The sequence below is a fragment of the Piliocolobus tephrosceles genome, chromosome 12 (genome assembly GCF_002776525.5).
Source record: "Piliocolobus tephrosceles isolate RC106 chromosome 12, ASM277652v3, whole genome shotgun sequence".
Classification (NCBI taxonomy): Eukaryota; Metazoa; Chordata; class Mammalia; order Primates; family Cercopithecidae; genus Piliocolobus; species Piliocolobus tephrosceles.
The window spans coordinates 43,339,151-43,357,108 of NC_045445.1; the positions used below are offsets into that span (position 1 = coordinate 43,339,151).

Consider the following 17,958-nt stretch of genomic DNA (forward strand, 5'->3'; position numbering starts at 1 on the left):
AATACAAATCTATCAGTTTCACCATGGAAGGGATTCTTTTTATTGAACTACATAATCCAAGTTCACATGAAGATTTGAGGTTGAGGAATTAGCTTCTGAAAACAGAGGGATTTGTGTTTTATCTTCCTCAATTATTAGACTGGATTTTAGTGGGCTTCTCTAGCCCTCATGTTTTGTGGCTCTAGGTAAAATGAAGAGACCTAAATTTGAATCTTTGCTTTGGCACTAAATAGCAGTGTCCCCTTGGCATCTCTGGGCCTCATTTCTGTCTGTCAAAAGATAAGGCCATTTCCAGTTTCCTCTTGGAGATAGAACCCTAGGAGGCTTATGTAATGAGATTGGAATGGTCCATGAGCTGAATAATGGAGCTGATGATAAAGCTGTTCAGTAAAGTGAAAGAAGAAATTTTGACAGGAAAGAACATAGAGATTGTCTCTGAAGATTGGATTGTGAGAAACTATCACAAGTAAGTACTCTCAGCACACAGAAAGCTGAAAACAAGTGTGCATAACCTTAGAGCCATAGAATCTGGACAGAGTTGCTTGCAGAGATCTCATACTGCTGAAGTGAAATCCACAGCCCCCCTGCTTTGTACGGCAACAGAGAGGGTACTTCTTTTGGGTCATGAAACACTGAGAATCATGAAACACTGTGGATTCTGATTGAACCCACAGACCCTTTTCCCAGAAGAAATCGATTCTGTAACTCACATCTGAATCACTTTTGAAAATCATACTTATTTCTCTCCAGCTATCTGGCCTTAAATGAAGAACCACCTTGCCTCTGGATATGCGTATTTATATGTTAATGGAATTAATACTGGACTCTCAAAATTAGCATGTATGACTATTTGAATATTTGTTCCTTCTTGCAGTGCTCTGTTCTTTTTTTTTTTTTTTTTTTTTTTTTTTTTTGAGACGGAGTTTTGCTCTTGTTGCCCAGGCTCTGCGATCTACAGCACAAACTGTGCACTACAGCAGTGTGATCTCGGCTCACTGCAACCTCTGCCTCCCAGGCTCAACCAATTATCCTGCCTCAGCCTCCTGACTAGCTGGGATTACAAGCGCCTGCCACCACACCAGGCTAATTTTTGTATTTTTAGTAGAGACAGGGTTTCACCATGTTGGCCAGGCTGGTCTCGAACTCCTGACCTCAGGTGATCCACCCACCTCGGCCTCCCAAAGTGCTGGGATTACAGTTGTGAGCCACTGCGCCCGGCCAGCATGCTGTGTTCCAACGCTAGAGCCAGCAGGAGATAGAGAAGTAGAAGGCATAAACCCTGTTTCCTTTGTACTTATTGATCACTTAAAAAGCAGCATACTTTTATATTAGGTGCTAGACTGTAGGATACAGACAGGCAGACCATGAGAGTTGCTGCAGAAAATCACAGTGTATTTGATGGGCCCTGGGGGCTGGATGTGAGTAAGCAAAGAGTAGTCTGTGAGGAAAGTTGGGGTTAGCATGAGTCAGGGCAGAATTGGCCAGTCAGAGGTAGAGCATTCTTTAGCCAAGTGGCATATCCTCAGGGGATACATTTTTGACATGAACTTCATGACCCTGGCTGGGCCATGCTGTGATGTGGCTGCCACACATGGAACTCCAACCTTTGGGTGTGCTTACTCACAAGTAGGTGACTGACACTGCGAGACTAGAGTTGCTACCTATAAGGCAGCACATCATAAGCTGAAGGGACTTTTCTAACTTCTATGGGATGTAGTAACTCTGGACACTGGACCACCAAAGCAGACAAAATTATACATCTCTTTTTGCCTTCAGATAGAATGTATTTGGTAAGCAGGAGATAATCATAATCAGTTGACTTTGTTGTATGTTGCTTCTTTACTCCCTGAACCTTTTAAAAAAACTTAATCATTTTTGTTCTTTATAATATATCCCTGTGAAAGAGAAGCAGGTGAAATGATTACCTCCGACACACACATACACATATCCACACAGAAAGTTATTTAGAAACTGAAGCCCAGAGATGCAAAACCAGTTCCATCATACAGCAAGCAAATAGTGAAACTTAGCTAAGAAATACATGGGCTCTCCCCCGGCCCCCGCAAAAAACCCCAAATCTATGCCATTTGCAAGCACTCTGCTTCACAGAGACATGGCCCTTTCTTGCACACCCTCTCCTCAAGCCATCCTTCCTAGCCATCTGTCTGACAAGATGGCATATTCAGGCAGGGTCAGCTACTGACTGACAGCAGCTGAAACATTGACGGAAGTGGGATGAAAAACAGCCTCCAGATGGGGTCCGGATGAGGACGGGGGAGCTGGGATTAGACTAGGGTGTGAGCTTTCAGCGCCCTCTTCCACTCTCTTCTCGCCAGCTGGAGCAGCAGATGACTGTTTCCTCTCACTCGGCACCTTCTTGGTTGGGACAGAGTGTTGTGTCTGTCTGTTTAGCTGCAGAGTGATCTGCTGAATCTGCTACAAGAATTTCCTGGCCTGGGACCTCACTGGGGGTTGGGCCAATGGTAGAAGTAGGGAGGCCACTAGTCTTGTTGAAGGTGTGATCCCACAGAGTCTCCTGGAAGCTTTCAAGCAGGAAAATCTTCCCCCCATCACCCCCTCCTTTAGCTGAGCTGTTTGGCTGACCCACTCCATCTCCCAAAGTGGATACACCATGGCTGGGGGCACTGGGCAAAATTATGACTTGAGATTGACGCCCTCTACCCATTTGTGATTCTCCTTTTCTTTTTAATTTACCTTTCTCTTCTTCACCTGCCTATCACCTACAAAGCACCTTCATTTTTCCCAGGCCTGCTCCAGTCTGATACCCAGCCTTTGTGTTTGTATTGTATAATGTTTGGAGATTAGTTTTGTTTTTTTTTTTGGTAACAGCTTTATTGAGGTATACATACATACTGAGGTTTACATGCTGTAAAATTCACCCTTTTATGTTGTAAAGTTAAGTTGGTTTTAGTATATTTACAAGATGTTGCATCCATCGCCACTATCTAACTCCAGAATATTTTCATCATCTCTAAAAGAATCCCCATACCTACTAGTAGTCACTCCCATTCTCCCCTTCCCCAGCTCCTGGCATCCACTGTTCTTCTTTCTCTCTGTGTGGATTTGCCTATTTTGGACATTTAATGTAAATGGAATTATATGGTATGTGGTGTTTTGTCACTGGCCTTTTTTTTCCACTTAGCAGAATTTTTCAAGGTTCATCCACTATAACAATAATATTATATTTTATGGATATACCATATTTTGTTCACCCACTCATCTACTGATGGACATTTGCGTTGTTTCCATCTTTTAACTATTATGAATAATGCTGCTGCTATAAACTTTCATGTACACATATCTGTTGCAGTTCCTTCTTTCAATTTTTTTGTGTATATACCTGGGAATGGAATTGGTGGTTCATATTGGTAACTCTATGCTCAACTTTTTGAGAGACTGCTAGATTATCTTCCAAAGCAGCTGTACTATTATTTTTTTTTTACATTCTCACCAGCAGTGTATAAGGGTTCCAATTTCTCCACCTACTTGCTAACCCTTGTTATTATTGTCTTTTTTATTATAGCCAACCTAGTGGATGTGAAGTGGTGTCTCATTGTGGGATTCCCCCCAACAGCGCCTTTCTCTTTACTGGGGAATAGTTCCAGTCTTGTGCACTCATTACTGTGAAGATATTAAACCTCTGGGAAAGATAGGGCCCTTCTCTAACTAATGATTGAATCTGGGGGCATTTCAGGCATTTTGGCAGAGTGGAGAGGAAGAGAGTTTAGGGACATGATGAACTTACCACCTTTGGAAGCTCTACCATCGCAGGAGCAATCTGCCCTGCTGATTGTTTTCCCTTCCCACAAAGAAGTAATCAAGTGACGTTTTCTTGAAAAGGCAAGACAAGAGTGGGCAATGAAGGGTGGGAGGCCAAAGGATGCATGAAGGTGGAAATGGAGAGGCTTCCTAAACCAAAAAATATTAAATCCTTTCTGAAAAGCACCTTCAATAGTGACCTAAAACAAAGATGAAAGTCAAACCAATCAACGATTACTTTTGTTTAGCAATTCTGGAAAACATTTTGCAGGAGAGGACGCTGGAAACGATGGTTAAGATACAGTGGGAGCCATGGCGGTTCAAGCCTGTAATCCTAGCATCTCAGGAGGCTAAGGCAAGAAGGTCAGTTGATCCGAGGAGTTTGAGGCTGCGATGAGCCATGATCACACCACTGCATTCCAGCCTGGGCAACAGAGTGAGACCCCAACTCTAAAAATTAAAATAAAATAAATAAAATAAAATAAAATAAAATAAAAATGGGAGTGTTGGCCAAGGAGTTCACTCTTTCTCTTCCATGCCTTTTAGGACTACTCGTAATCACAAATAACATTTGTGACCCTTCTGAGCATAAATTCACCTGTCTGGGGTCCTCATTAAGTCCAAAGTAGAGTCTATGTGTTTGGTAAATAGCTCTGGCTAGAAAGCAACTGCTTGGCTAAATCACACCTGATGGTCTTCCCACTGAGATGGGAAAATGGGGCAGATGGTGTTCACCCAGGAGCTGCGGCATAAAAGGATTCTTAGTGGATGTGATGGCTCAGAAGTGAATCTCTAGTAACCACTTGGGATCTGACAATTTTTGAGAAGTTTTACAGGGCAGTGAAAGACTGTGAAACACTGCACGGGGTAAAAACAAACCTTGTCATTACATTACAGGTGTTGAGAATTTCTAAAATTTACAGTATATAATACTGACTGAAAAGTAAATGTCACTGCTACTTTGGAGTTCAGCATAAGCCTTATACAGAGGCAGGGTCTGCCAGTGTGGTAAGAGGATGACCGCTGTAAGGGTTAAGTAGCCCCACATCTCTTTCCCTACCAGCCTGCTTTCTGCCCTCCAGAAACCCTACCATTTATAGCTAGTAGTAAAAGAACAACAATTGCATTTATTGGGCATTAATATGTACTTGGTGCTATGCTGAACAGATTATATGTCTTACTTTGTTTGATCATCACAGCAACCTATGGGGTAGGTACCATTATCATCCCCATTTTATAGATGGGGGAGCTGCGACTCAGAGATGCTAAGAATTTGCTCAGCTAACAAGCAGTAATTACTAATGGAGCTTTAATTTGAATCCAAATGGGACAGTATGAAGTAAGGCTTCTCCTCCCCCTAGGAAAGGTCTTGGAAGCTGCATTTTCAGCAAGTTCCCTCATTCAAGTCTTAAGTTCTAGAAAGTTTAACACTCTTTACCCTATGCTCTACAGCCTCATTATGAATAAAACATCAAAGGCCTATGTTACAATGTAATTATCTAGCAAAGGACCCTGTTTTAAAACACTGTCTTCCATTTTCATTTCAGTATAAATTACTTAATGGGATTAGTATTAAGGCCTGCCAGCATGACCTCAATGTGATGGACCACAGAAGAGTTAAGTTTTTATGGGGGAGGAGAGTTTGGGGAAAATCTAGAAATCACTGGACTCTACCCAAGGAAAGCAGATCTAGTTAAGTCGTCACATCAAGAGGCCCAGGGGAAAAGGAAGTGATGGCAGTTGGAGTGCTGGGGAAAAAAAAAAAAGAAATCTAAAGGTAGGCATCACTGATTCAACTGATGGACCCATTTGAAGCAGTACCTCTGATCTCAGGGAGCATCCCAAGGAAAACGTCATCTGAATCCACATAGCCTCAGAATATGAGCATTGTTACTTTTTGGAGGTTGGGGGAGGCTGCAGACACCCACTGTTCTTCGTTTTTGTTTTTGTTTTGAGACAGAGATTTACTCTTGCTGCCCAGGCTGGAGTGCAGTGGCGCAACCTCAGCTCACTGCAACTTCTGTCTCCCATGTTCAAGCAATTCTCCTGCCTCATCCTCTGGAGTAGCTGGAATTACAGGCTCCCGCCACCACGCTTGGCTAATTTTTTGTATTTTTAGTAGAAACGGGGTTTCACCATGTTGGCCAGGCTGGACTCGAACTCCTGACCTCAGGTTATCCACTGCCTCCACCTCCCAAAGTGCTGGGATTAAGAGGTGTGAGCCACCACGCCCAGCCCACTGTTTTTGATACATTCATTCTGCAAGATTTGTTGCATGCCGTATGTATGCTCTTACTCTGCCTGACTGAGATGCAGCTAGATCCCAGCTGCTCCTCCCTCCATTGCAGCAATGCTCTGGTAGAAGGCCATGGGTGGTTTCCCACTAGCACCCTTGTTTGTCTGTGTTCCTTCCATTTGGGCCAAGGACTGAAAGACAGCTCAGATTTACACAATTACTTTAACACTGTTTTAGAAAGCAGTGTAACAACCTCCACTTTGCCCAGATGGAAGGGCTCGATAATGTCCACGAAGAGAACCCACTTACTGGAATAAGACTGGGAACACAAAGTCATAGCTAGGATCTCTCCCACTAGTAGGAATACAACCGGGCTTCTGATGACCAGCTTTGTAGGATTGATTTTCTATGGTTGGAAGGGACCCAAAATGTTCACCTAGTCTAGTCTATGGCCTTCAAGTAGAAGTTTTTTCAAACATAGTCTTCAAATTTAATGAAGAATACATTTATATCATTCAAGAATATGAATGCATATGTATATGTACATGTGTATATGATTATATATCTAGGTATACATATAAAAGAATGCAATAGAATATCTTATTCACCTGTCCCACGCTCACCCAATTCTTATCTTCTCCCTACAACATGTAGTTCCCCCATAACTTTTAGTAGTTATATATCTTTCCAGATTTTTATGGAAATGTAAGCAAATATAAATATATATACTTTTAAAATATTTTTTCATTTACATAAAAAGTAGTCTATTGTGTACATCATTTTACACCTTGTTTTCATCATTTAATAATATATCTTTCTGTATTAGTACACAGAGAACTTATTTTATAGAACTACATAATATTTTGTTATAAGAATGAGCCATCATTTATTTAACCAGATTTCTGTCAATGGACATAGAAGTTGTTTCCATATTTAACCATTACAAACAATGCTGCAATGAATAACTTTTATATGTTTCACACGTGCAAGTATATCTGTAGAATAAATTCTTAAAAATGGGATTGTTGGGTCAAATATATATGTATTTTTAAATGAACAGATATTGCTAAATTACCCTTCATTGTGTTTTAATCAATTCTTCACAGACTTACTAAGAGTGTTTTATTCAAACTTTTGGATTTTTCTAAATCTGATAAGAAAAATGGTATTTCATTGCAGTTTTAATTTATATTACTCTAATGAATGAGGTTGATTTTTTTCATGTCCAAGGGTCACTTGTAGTTCCATTTCTGTCAATTGTCTATTTATATCCTTTTTTCATTTTTACCGTTGGGTTATGAATCTGTTTCTTGTCAATTTCTAGAAGCTCTTTATATATTAGGGACAAATAGGATTTTAATCCCCAAACAACAAATATGTGAAGAGATTCTATTCCAGTGTTTTACAGTGTCTTATGGCAGCAAACCCTTTCTTCAAATGAAATCATAAAAAAACTAATAAAAACACATTCACTATAAGTAAGACGTATTCTGTTGAAGTAGAAATGGGGAAGGGATTTTTTTTTCACATCCCTCAAGTACCTCTGAAGAATCCTAAAGCAGCACAGAACCTAGTTTGAAAATAATTTCCCTATATGCCTAGTTGGCCTGTGGTTTCAGTTTCTAATAACCCTTTCAGCAAGGAATATTTTTTAGTATCTAACCTGAATCCTTATTGATGCAGTTGATACTCCTCCTCACTTAACAATGGCAATTTGTGATTATCTGACCTCTCTTCCTTTATGAACCTTTATGTGTTGTTTATATACATTATCATTTAACACCTTTTTGTGTCTTCCCCTCCAATGAAAGCAGGATTTTACTTGAAGTCAGGGGAATGTCCGCTTTTTCTTTGTAGCTTTAACGTAACATAGTGCCAGGTATTGTCAATGTATAGTCAAGTATCTATTAGTGCCAGGTATAGTCAAAGACCTCCACAAGTGCTTGTTGAAGGAGTAAGAAAACAAGAGAGAAATAGTGTTTTGACTCATGTCTCCATAGCACCTACCATACACATCAGTACAAAGCAAATGCCTTTCAATTAGTTATCATCCATGGAAATTGGGAAAATTCCTTCATATTCTTCAACTTTACTGCTTTCCTGTCTGTGCCCTCTTTCTAGAGCAACATTGTCTACCATTTATTGTGAATGTTATGTACCAGATACTTTTGGGCTTTTAAAATTAATTATCACTAAACCTCACAGCCATGTAAAGTAGAAGGCATACTGAAACCTTCCTAAGATCACAGAACCAAGACATGCCAAAGCTGGTGTCTTAGTCTGTTTGAACTGGTATAACAAAACACCATAAACAGTAGCTTATAAACAACAGAAATTTATTTCTCACAGTTCTGGAAGCTTGAAATCCAAGATCAAGGTACCATCAGATTTGTTCTCTGATGAGGGCTTGGTTTCTGGTTCAGAAACGATGCCTTCTCCCTGTGAGCCTATATAGTAGAAGGGGCAAACAAGCTCCCACTGGCCTCTTCTAATAAAGGCACTAATCTCATTCATGAGGATGTTGCCCTTATAACCTAATAACGTCCCAGAGGCCCCACCTCCTAAAAGCCATCACCTTGGGGGTTACAATTTCAACATATGAATTTCAGAGGCACACAAATATTCAGATCATAGCAGCTGGGACCTCAGAGACCAATGTTTGCAGACCCCAGAGACCAGGCTCAGTTTTTTTTCTCTTGCATCGCTGTGAGATACGCACAAAGGAACAGCATCCTATTCTAGGGGTTTCTTTCGTGGCCTTTTTGTCATTCTCTCTTCCCATATATTTCTGAGATCTGGAGTAAAGCCCTTTACATGATATGGTTTTACTTTGTTGGATGTATGTGTCTCTCTGTGTGTCATGGGTAATTAAAGAGAATATAACCTCTTCTTTCTAGCCTTTACCTTCATTTCCATGTCTCTTCTCCACCCACCACCCCCCTCCCCCAACAGCCTGCAAGTGTTCCAGGACTGTATCAGTAGAATGACAGAGAACCAAAGAAATGCTAGAATCAGGCTCAGCTATCAGAAGAAAAGTAGGAACCAAAGTAATGGCAGTAATGGCAAAAGAAAAGATGACTTGGCATCAAGGAGATTAGCAAGTGATCTCTGAAAGCTCTGGGGAGGTTCGTATTTATAACACTGGGAGCAGACTTTTCTCCTGACGTGCAAGCTGCTTTTCTGACTATCCAATAACTGTCCTACTATGGAAATGATCATTTTATAGGATAGGGAGAGTGAGGAAGATAGCAGTCAGTATGAGGACTTGGTTCCAGCATGTGGGAAGAAGGGTAGCACCAAGAGAGGAGAGAAGGTGTACAAAAAGCAGTGAAGTGGAACCATAGACTTCGTGGTAAAATTTGCCAGTTGCTATGAAGGACAAAAAAAAGGCCTGTGGCAGTTATTGACACTGAGGTGTTAGTGACAAGGTGTAAGTGTACCCTCTCATAGAAGTCTTGGGGTTGTTTGTTTTTTTCTTGTAAATTTGTTTGAGTTCTTTGTAGGTTCTGGATATTAGCCCTTTGTCTGATGAGTAGATTGCAAAAATTTTCTCCCATTCTGTAGGTTGCCTGTTCACTCTGATGGTAGTTTCTTTTGCTGTGCAGAAGCTCTTTAGTTTAATTAGATCCCATTTGTCAATTTTGGCTTTTGTTGCCGTTGCTTTTGGTGTTTTAGACATGAAAGGATATGAACAGACATTTCTCAAAAGAAGACATTCATACAGCCAACAGACACATGAAAAAATGCTCATCATCACTGGCCATCAGAGAAATGCAAATCAAAACCACAATGAGATACCATCTCACACCAGTTAGAATGGCAATCATTAAAAAGACAGGAAACAACAGGTGCTGGAGAGGATGTGGAGAAATAGGAACACTTTTACACTGTTGGTGGGATTGTAAACTAGTTCAACCATTATGGAAAACAGTATGGCGATTCCTCAAGGATCTAGAACTAGAAGTACCATATGACCCAGCCATCCCATTACTGGGTATATACCCAAAGGATTATAAATCATGCTGCTATAAAGACACGTGCACACGTATGTTTATTGCGGCACTATTCACAATAGCAAAGACTTGGAATCAACCCAAATGTTTATTGCAGCACTATTCACAATAGCAAAGACTTGGAATCAACCCAAATGTCCATCAGTGACAGAACAGATTAAGAAAATGTGGCACATATACACCATGGAATACTATGCAGCCATAAAAAAGGATGAGTTTGTGTCCTTTGTAGGGACATGGATGCAGCTGGAAACCATCATTCTCAGCAAACTATCACAAGAACAGAAAACCAAACACCGCATGTTCTCACTCATAGGTGGGAACTGAACAATGAGATCACTTGGACTCGGGGAGGGGAACATCACACACCGGGGCCTATCACAGGGAGGGCGGAGGGGGGAGGGATTGCATTAGGAGTTATACCTGATGTAAACGACGAGTTGATGGGTGCTGACGAGTTGATGGGTGCAGCACACCAACATGGCACAAGTATACATATGTAACAAACCTGCACGTTATGCACATGTACCCTCGAACTTAAAGTATAATTTAAAAAAAAAAAAAAAAGAAGTCTTGGGATTACAAAATCTGGTTGCAAAAGGCAGCCATTTAACCTAGAGGAACGGACTTCCAATAGTGGCATTTTCAGCATCAGTGTGAGAAAAGGTGGTAAGAGACATTTAGGATAAGGGGGTATTTTTTGAGCATCCCGGAAATCATAGTTCTGCTTACATATGAGATCATCCCTCACTTGGGGAGAAGAAACCTCCTCTTTACCAACACATCTGTGGTCACATGGCTTAGTGCTTGTCTGCTCACCCTATGATGGTTTTTTTCTCCAGTTCTCTTTTTAGTGCTAAGTGGGAATTTGACTAGAAACAGAAGAGATGGGGGAGGCTAGAAGCCATGCAGCCTGGTCCTTGCTATTGTAGCATTCCCTGAGAGGCCCTGTAACCAGCTTTGCTTTGAAGTGATTTTCTGCTAGTTTTCAGTCAGGAACCCGGAATGTGTTCCAAGGATAGTGGTTACTAGCCCAGCCAACTTGGAAAATCTGGGAGAGGAGAAGGTAAAGTGTGAGGTGGCTTTTCTTCCTTCTGCAGTTAGGAAGCATGCTGTGTTGGCCCTCTAAAGATGCAAGGGGAGATTTGAGTCCATATTGCATTCCTAGAAATATTGAGGCTTAAAGAGGTAAAGTGCCTTGTACAAGATTGTGGGGAGTCGGTACCACTGAGTTGGGATTACAACTCAGTGATGCTACTCTGAAGCTTTAACACCCATTCTGTGAAGAGCACAAATTTGAAGGCAGGAAAGCTATATTTCTGAGTTGGCTCTCCTGTTAAACAGCTGTGTGACATGGGACAAATCTTTTGGAGTACTAGTAGCCTCATTTTCAGTAATTCGCCCCCACCGCCAACATACACACCATTAAGGGTGTTGGAAGAATGAAATAAGAATGAGAAGATGTTAAGACTTTTATTGCATAAAACTGGCCTTAAGCATGACCATAATTGGTTTCTTTTTCTTTGATTCTACTATGTCTTCCTCTCTTTCTCTTCCTCTTTCTCCTTATCTCCTATTGAGTAGAATAAGACGCCAATGCCAGGTTACTCAGAAGACTATTGCAAGGAAGATTCTCAAGACCATTCTTCCACTGGAAAATCTCATCCTGCAGTTGCCTTGCCATTGATCCCTTGGTAGAAGACCTGGTTCAGAAATCAAGCCACATTCTTTTGAGGCAAAATAATTCCAAACTTCTTTTTTTGTTGTTGTTGTTTGTTTGGTATTCCAAACATCTGCCAGCTTCTGTAAAAGCCATGGCAAATATTATTTTGTAGGTCACTGTAGTTTTCCTTCACCATATAATGCTGAGATTTGGAGTAATTAGAGCCCAGGGGGCAAATGGGTCTGCTTCTGTCCTTTCTCTGACGGGTTTCACTCATGTCTGCCAGCTGCAGCTGTCTGATTGTATACGCTTGTGGGCAGGGGCAGGGCCTCTTAGCCCAGACAGAGAGTCAATTAGTATGAGTTAAACTCTTTCTAGGAGCTAAGGCTGTCTTTATAAGGCAAAAGTAAAGAACTTTCTTTATATCCTGTAAAGGGCCATTAATGAGTAGTTAACACTCTAAGAGTGAATTACTCAGAAATAGATGTTAGATAGCGAAGTATAGAATTGAGTTAGTTACCCAAATCACTGAAGCCAAAGGAAGCGCATTGTCTGTTGTCTGGGTATTTTAGGCCACAACATTAGGGACAGCATAGCCTTCATGTTCTAGTGGTTTGGGTTTTGGTTTTTAATTAAATGGTCCCTTCCTTATTATAGGTTTAAAGTGATTGGCACTCTTTTTGATAGTGGCTATGAGAGAAGGTTCTAGAATCAGTCAGACATCAATTTGTATCTTAGTGCTGCCACTTGCAAGTTGTGTCACCTTGGGTAAGTCAATTGATCTCTTAAGCCTTAGTTTCCTCATCTGCAAAATGGGCATAATTATAATGTCTACATCAGAACATTATTAGTAAGAGCCAATGAGATTATGTATGTAAAAGCACTCACTCCTGCCTGGCACATAGCTAGGGCTTGATAAATGGTATCTATTATTGCATTATTATTATTATGGATGTTATTATTGTTAGCCTTATCGTTTTCACTGCATCCTGAGAACGATTCCATTCTTTTGTTTGTTTGTTTTGTTTTGTTTTGTTTTGTTTTGTTTGAGATGGAGTCTCGCTCTGTCACCCAGGCTGGAGTGCAGTGGCACAATCTCGGCTCACTGCAAGCTCCACCTCCTGGGTTCACACCATTCTCCTGCATCAGCCTCCTGATTAGCTGGGACTATAGGCACTCACCACCATGCCTGGCTAATTTTTTGTATTTTTTAGTAGAGACGGGGTTTCACTGTGTTAGCCAGGATGGTCTCGATCTCCTGACCTCATGATCTGCTCGCCTTGGCCTCCCAAAGTGCTAGGATTACAGACGTGAGCCACCATGCCTGTTTTTTTAAACAGTTGCATTGAGGTACAACTTACCCACCATAAACTAGATTCATATTCCTTATAGTTTTGACTGATGGAGAGAAAGGATGGTTCAACTCTGTAAGCCCCTCCTTAATGAAACATACAGCTCCCCTGATTTCTCTCCTTCCACTGTCTCATGGCAGGCACTTTCCAAGCTCTGGTTGTATCTATTGTTGGTTTCAGTTCCTTTTTTCACCACTCACTAGCTTTGTGACTTCAAATAATTCACATAACCTCAGCAACCCTATTTCCCTAAAATGAAAATGAAGAAAATAATTTACCCTACTTGATTCACAGGGTTGTTATAAAGCTCCATTGTAACAATATATGTGAAATCTCTTTGTAAATGGTCTGCTAGGTTACTATAATTCACAAATATGAGTTTCAATAATATTCAAATGTCATATTGTGTGCTTCAGACATTAGATGCCTTGAGAGGTCCAGATTGTGGCTGGAGTTATTTAGAGAATGCTTCGTGGAGGAAAGGGGGCGTAAGCTGAACCTTCAAGATCAGATAGGACTTCAATGGGTAGAAAAGAGTGGGGGAGTGGACAGTCTTGGTGGAGGGATTAAAAATAAGCAAAACCACAGAGGCTGGAACAAATAGATAAGCACAAAAGTGATTTAAAATGTGGGTGGTGGCCAGGTGCCGTGGCTCACACCTATAATCCCAGCACTTTGGGAGGATGAGGCAGGTGGATCAATTGAGTTTGAGACCAGCCTGGTCAACATGGTGAAACCCCATCTCTACTACTACTACTACTAATAATAATAAATAGCCAGGCATGGTGGCAGGCACCTGTAGTCCCAGCTACTTGGGAGGTTGAGGCACGAGAATCGCTTGAACCCAGGAGGCAAAGGTTGCAGTGAGCAGAGCTCGCACCATTCACTCCAACCTGGGCAACAGAGTGAGACTCAATCTCTAAATAATAAATAAATAAATAAATAAATAAGTAAATGTTGAGGGAATAAAGCTACCAGGGCAATTATAATAGATGGGTCCCCTTCTGAAGCAACCGGGGGAAAAGATTAAATAGAGGTAGCATGGACTCCTTTCTTTGAGGAAAGATAATATCTTATTCATCTAGGAATATTAGCTCCATCTAGGCAGAGACCTTGTCCGTGTTCTCTGATCCCTCTCTAACACATATTACAATTCCCGGCACATAGTAGGTGCTCGGTAAATGGTCAACAAATAAAAGAATGGATAGATGGTTGGATGGATAGATGGATGGATGGATAGATGGTAATGTCAGCTGCTATGTTTGTCTGGCTATTTTAATGTTATTTAAAATCACTGGCCACTGGAGCAAGGACTGTCTTAAAACTCCCTCTATGTAGTACAGCTCCGTCTGCTGTTGGGATTTATGAAATTCTTTTCAATGATGCCAATACTCAAGTGTGGTTTTTCTCCACCCTGTTCTAGAAGACTCCTTGCCCTCAGTGAACAATAAGGTGACCAGCAAGTCTTGCGAGTACAATGGGACAACTTACCAACATGGAGAGCTGTTCGTGGCTGAAGGGCTCTTTCAGAATCGGCAACCCAATCAATGCACCCAGTGCAGCTGTTCGGTAAGACCCTACATCTTAACGTTCCTGCCAGGCCCTACCCAAATACAAGAGCTTCCTCTGTATTTGTACTTTCATTTGTGCCTGCACTGTCAGGTGTTTGAATAAAACATGAGTTGCATTAAATCGTAAGCCTCCTTGCCAATCCAAACTCCCTGATCTTCACCAACCCTGAACAACTCTGTTGTAGGACTCAGGCCCTGTCATATCCCGGTCTTAAAGCTGTAGGACTACTTAAATGGGCAAAGGTGAGCTGTTTGTGTTGATCGGCGCTCCTTTTCATAATAATTATACCACCAAAGCCTTCATCTGAAGGACTCACAGTTATTTGAAGCTTTGGGAATGCTATGGGTGGAAAAGTCACTTTGACTATCTAGGGCCACTCACTCCAATTAATAAGAAAATGAGTTGTCTGTTCCCATCTCTGAAGTATTTTACTAACCAGTTAATTCCTAGTGCCCTGCAATGAGAAAACTCTCTATAAATGCTTGGTCATGATGACTACCAGGATATTACTTGCCAGAAGAACTGCATTTACTTTACAAACAACGTATACCAATTATATCTTATCTAATATGCAGTCCAGAGAATATAATAGATAGAACTAGAAAATGGAGTAAAACGAGCGTTTAAACTGAAGCATGAAGGAATGAAGTTAGATGTAGTGACAACTTTTCTGCCTGCAAGTGGCATTAAGCACTGGATTGTCAAGGGAAGCTATAGAATCTCTTCCCTTTAGGACTTTTAGTAAGAATATAGTGTCTCAGTAGTTTAGGAGAATTTCATTGTGGACTTGCTTTCCTAATGGCCTTCCAGGAACCCTTCTAGACCTAGAAGAATATTCTTCTAATAACTAAGAACAAGGTTTAAGGAATAACATTTTGAAGATAGAAATTTAGGAAGTCAGGATTATTGCAAAGACAGATGTAACCAGCAAGTAAATTTTATCCTCTCCCTTGCCTTGTGCAAGACTGAGCTGTGACCATCAGATCATCTTGTATAGTTTTGTATTATCCCAGAGAGCTTATTCCTTTGGTTTGGAAGGGAGAGTCTAGTGAATATTACAAATGGAAGCTATGAAATAAATCTTCATTCCTTTAAACCCCCAATCCAGCTGGGGGACCAAGGATGCCATGAAAAGAGAAGAAAGAAACAAGACTATAATTGGTGGTTCAAAGGCTCAATAGCATCCCTGACAGACTACTTTGTACCACCTTAGACCATGATGCTCGACTAGGATTGCTAACTTTTCTGTGGCTTAGTCTCTGGCATGGAGGAATTGTAGGAGAAAAAAAATAATGCGTAATAAAATGTAGGAAGTACCCAGAACTGACAATGGGAGAGCTGGGGGGAAGGACATGCCATGTTCTGAGTCCCTACTCTATCTCAGGTATTAAGTGAAGCCTTTACACTTATCCTAGATGCTTCTGATCTTAATTCTGTTTCTCCTTGGCAGGAGGGAAATGTGTATTGTGGTCTCAAGACTTGCCCCAAATTAACCTGTGCCTTCCCAGTCTCTGTTCCAGATTCCTGCTGCCGGGTATGCAGAGGTAGGTGTGTTATATCCCAAGACCCCTGGGTGGTGCTATTCTGTGTAGTAGAATTCAGAAAGGAGGAAAATGCCTGTCCAGTGTCCTAGGAAAAGGTAATTTTTATGGTAGCCTTAGTTTTTAAAAGTGGTTCAATTAACAAAGGGAAAAAGTAATTAAAGCATTGATTTTAAAGACCACAGTCTTAAAAAAAAAAAAAATACACTGGATGGATTGCTGTGCTTCAGGGGAGGATGGGAGAGAGTCATCAAATGTGAAAGTGAATATATTTATTTCTCCATCCTTAATCCCTTCTAGCTTGGCCCTTAAATTATTGTATCATAAAACACAGACTATTTTTGTTCATAGCCTTAAAAGGAAGAGTGGACCTTGCAAAGAACTGATGTGGCCATTTTGAAGACTGTGCAGGGCAAATTTAGGTATATTTTTAAAACCCCATAATAAGATGGTGACAAACTCAATAAAAGCAAAAACAGAAAGCATTTTCTCAAATTATATTCAAAATTGAATTATCTTCTCACATCAGTCTTTTCTTCTTTAGGTTTCTATATATGTATATATAATGGCACCAGTTTTTTTCTCTAGGTTCCTGGGATCAAATGTAATCTAATCCCCTTTAATTTCTCCTTTGTTACCTCTTCTCAAATTACCAAATCTGTCAGCAGTTATCTGCATCTCTCCCTTTTCCCACTTTCCCACTGGCAATATCCTAATTTTGTCCTCTTTCCTTCTGTCCAGTCAACATATTTTTTGACCATCTACTGTATGCTCAGCATTGTGCTAGAATTGGGGTATTTATATTGATAAATACAGTAGACATATAGGGCGGTACTAGACCATATGGCATCTTTATGTGAGTTACAAAAAGGATTCCCTTACGTAAGATACTTTATTGCCATTTTTCAGAAAATCCCAAAGAATGCACCCCTGTAGCTGTGGCATCCTTTTGCAGTACACAACGTACACAACAATATATATATAGCATACATAGCAGCCAAGATACGTTCTTTGCTCTTATGGAACTCACCAGAAAAGACAAATAATAAGCAAACATGAAAATACAGACAATGTGAGTACTATGCAGAAAATAAACAAAGGACTGAGACAAAAAATAAGTAGTTTATTTAGATTGAGTTGTCAGAAAGGCCTCTGTGAGAAGGTGACATTTAAGCTGAGACCTGAAAGATAAAAAGGAGTCATCCATGCAGAGAGCCCAAAGAAGAGCATTCCAAGTAGAGAGAAAAGAAAGTTCAAAGGCCCCAGGCAGGGAAAAGCTTAGAGCATTCAAAGAACCTAAGGACCAGTGTGGCTGAAATGTAGTGACTGTGGTTGAAACTGGCATGGGATGAGGCTGGAGAGGTGACTAGGAGTTAGACCATGCGGGACTCTGAGGGCCATGGGAAGGATTTTGGATGCCATTTTTAATGCATTGGGAAGCTATTGGAAGGTTGTGAGAAAGAGCATGAAGTGATCCAATTAACATATTAAAAGATCTCACTGGCTACTCTGTCCAGACTAGATTGGAGGGAGGCAATAATGCAAGTGGAGAGACTAGCAAGATGGTTAGGGTAGTCCTCTTTTCAGTGTGAGAAAACGAGTGCTTGGACTGGGAACACAGTAGTGGTTCAGAGTGGAGCCTTTGGAGCCAAACTGCCTTGGTTCTAATCCCAGCTTTGCTACTTTGTAGTTGGATGAGTTTATTCAACCTTTCTTCGTGAGTGGTTAAAGCCACTCTTTCTTCAGTCTTATTCTTTCTAACTCCATGAAGGAATTCCATAGCTGCCCAGAAACACCATTG

At 40.8% G+C, this 17,958-nt stretch overlaps 1 protein-coding gene across 10 annotated transcripts in view; it reads left to right on the top strand.

The window, feature by feature from the left end:
- The window catches only part of CHRDL1 (chordin like 1), a 116,849-nt gene that overhangs the window by 61,590 nt on the left and 37,301 nt on the right, over window positions 1–17,958 (top strand). For 6 of the 10 annotated variants that reach the window (XM_031936615.1, XM_031936620.1, XM_031936616.1 and 3 more), the window contains exons 5-6: window positions 14,468–14,613; window positions 16,067–16,160. The exons of 1 other annotated variant lie outside the window; for it this stretch is intronic. In XM_031936615.1, coding sequence (XP_031792475.1) covers window positions 14,468–14,613; window positions 16,067–16,160 — 240 coding nt within the window. The remainder of the gene's footprint in view (window positions 1–14,467; window positions 14,614–16,066; window positions 16,161–17,958) is intronic. 3 more of the 10 variants (XM_023203017.2, XM_023203016.2, XM_031936619.1) reach the window with 1 other exon arrangement.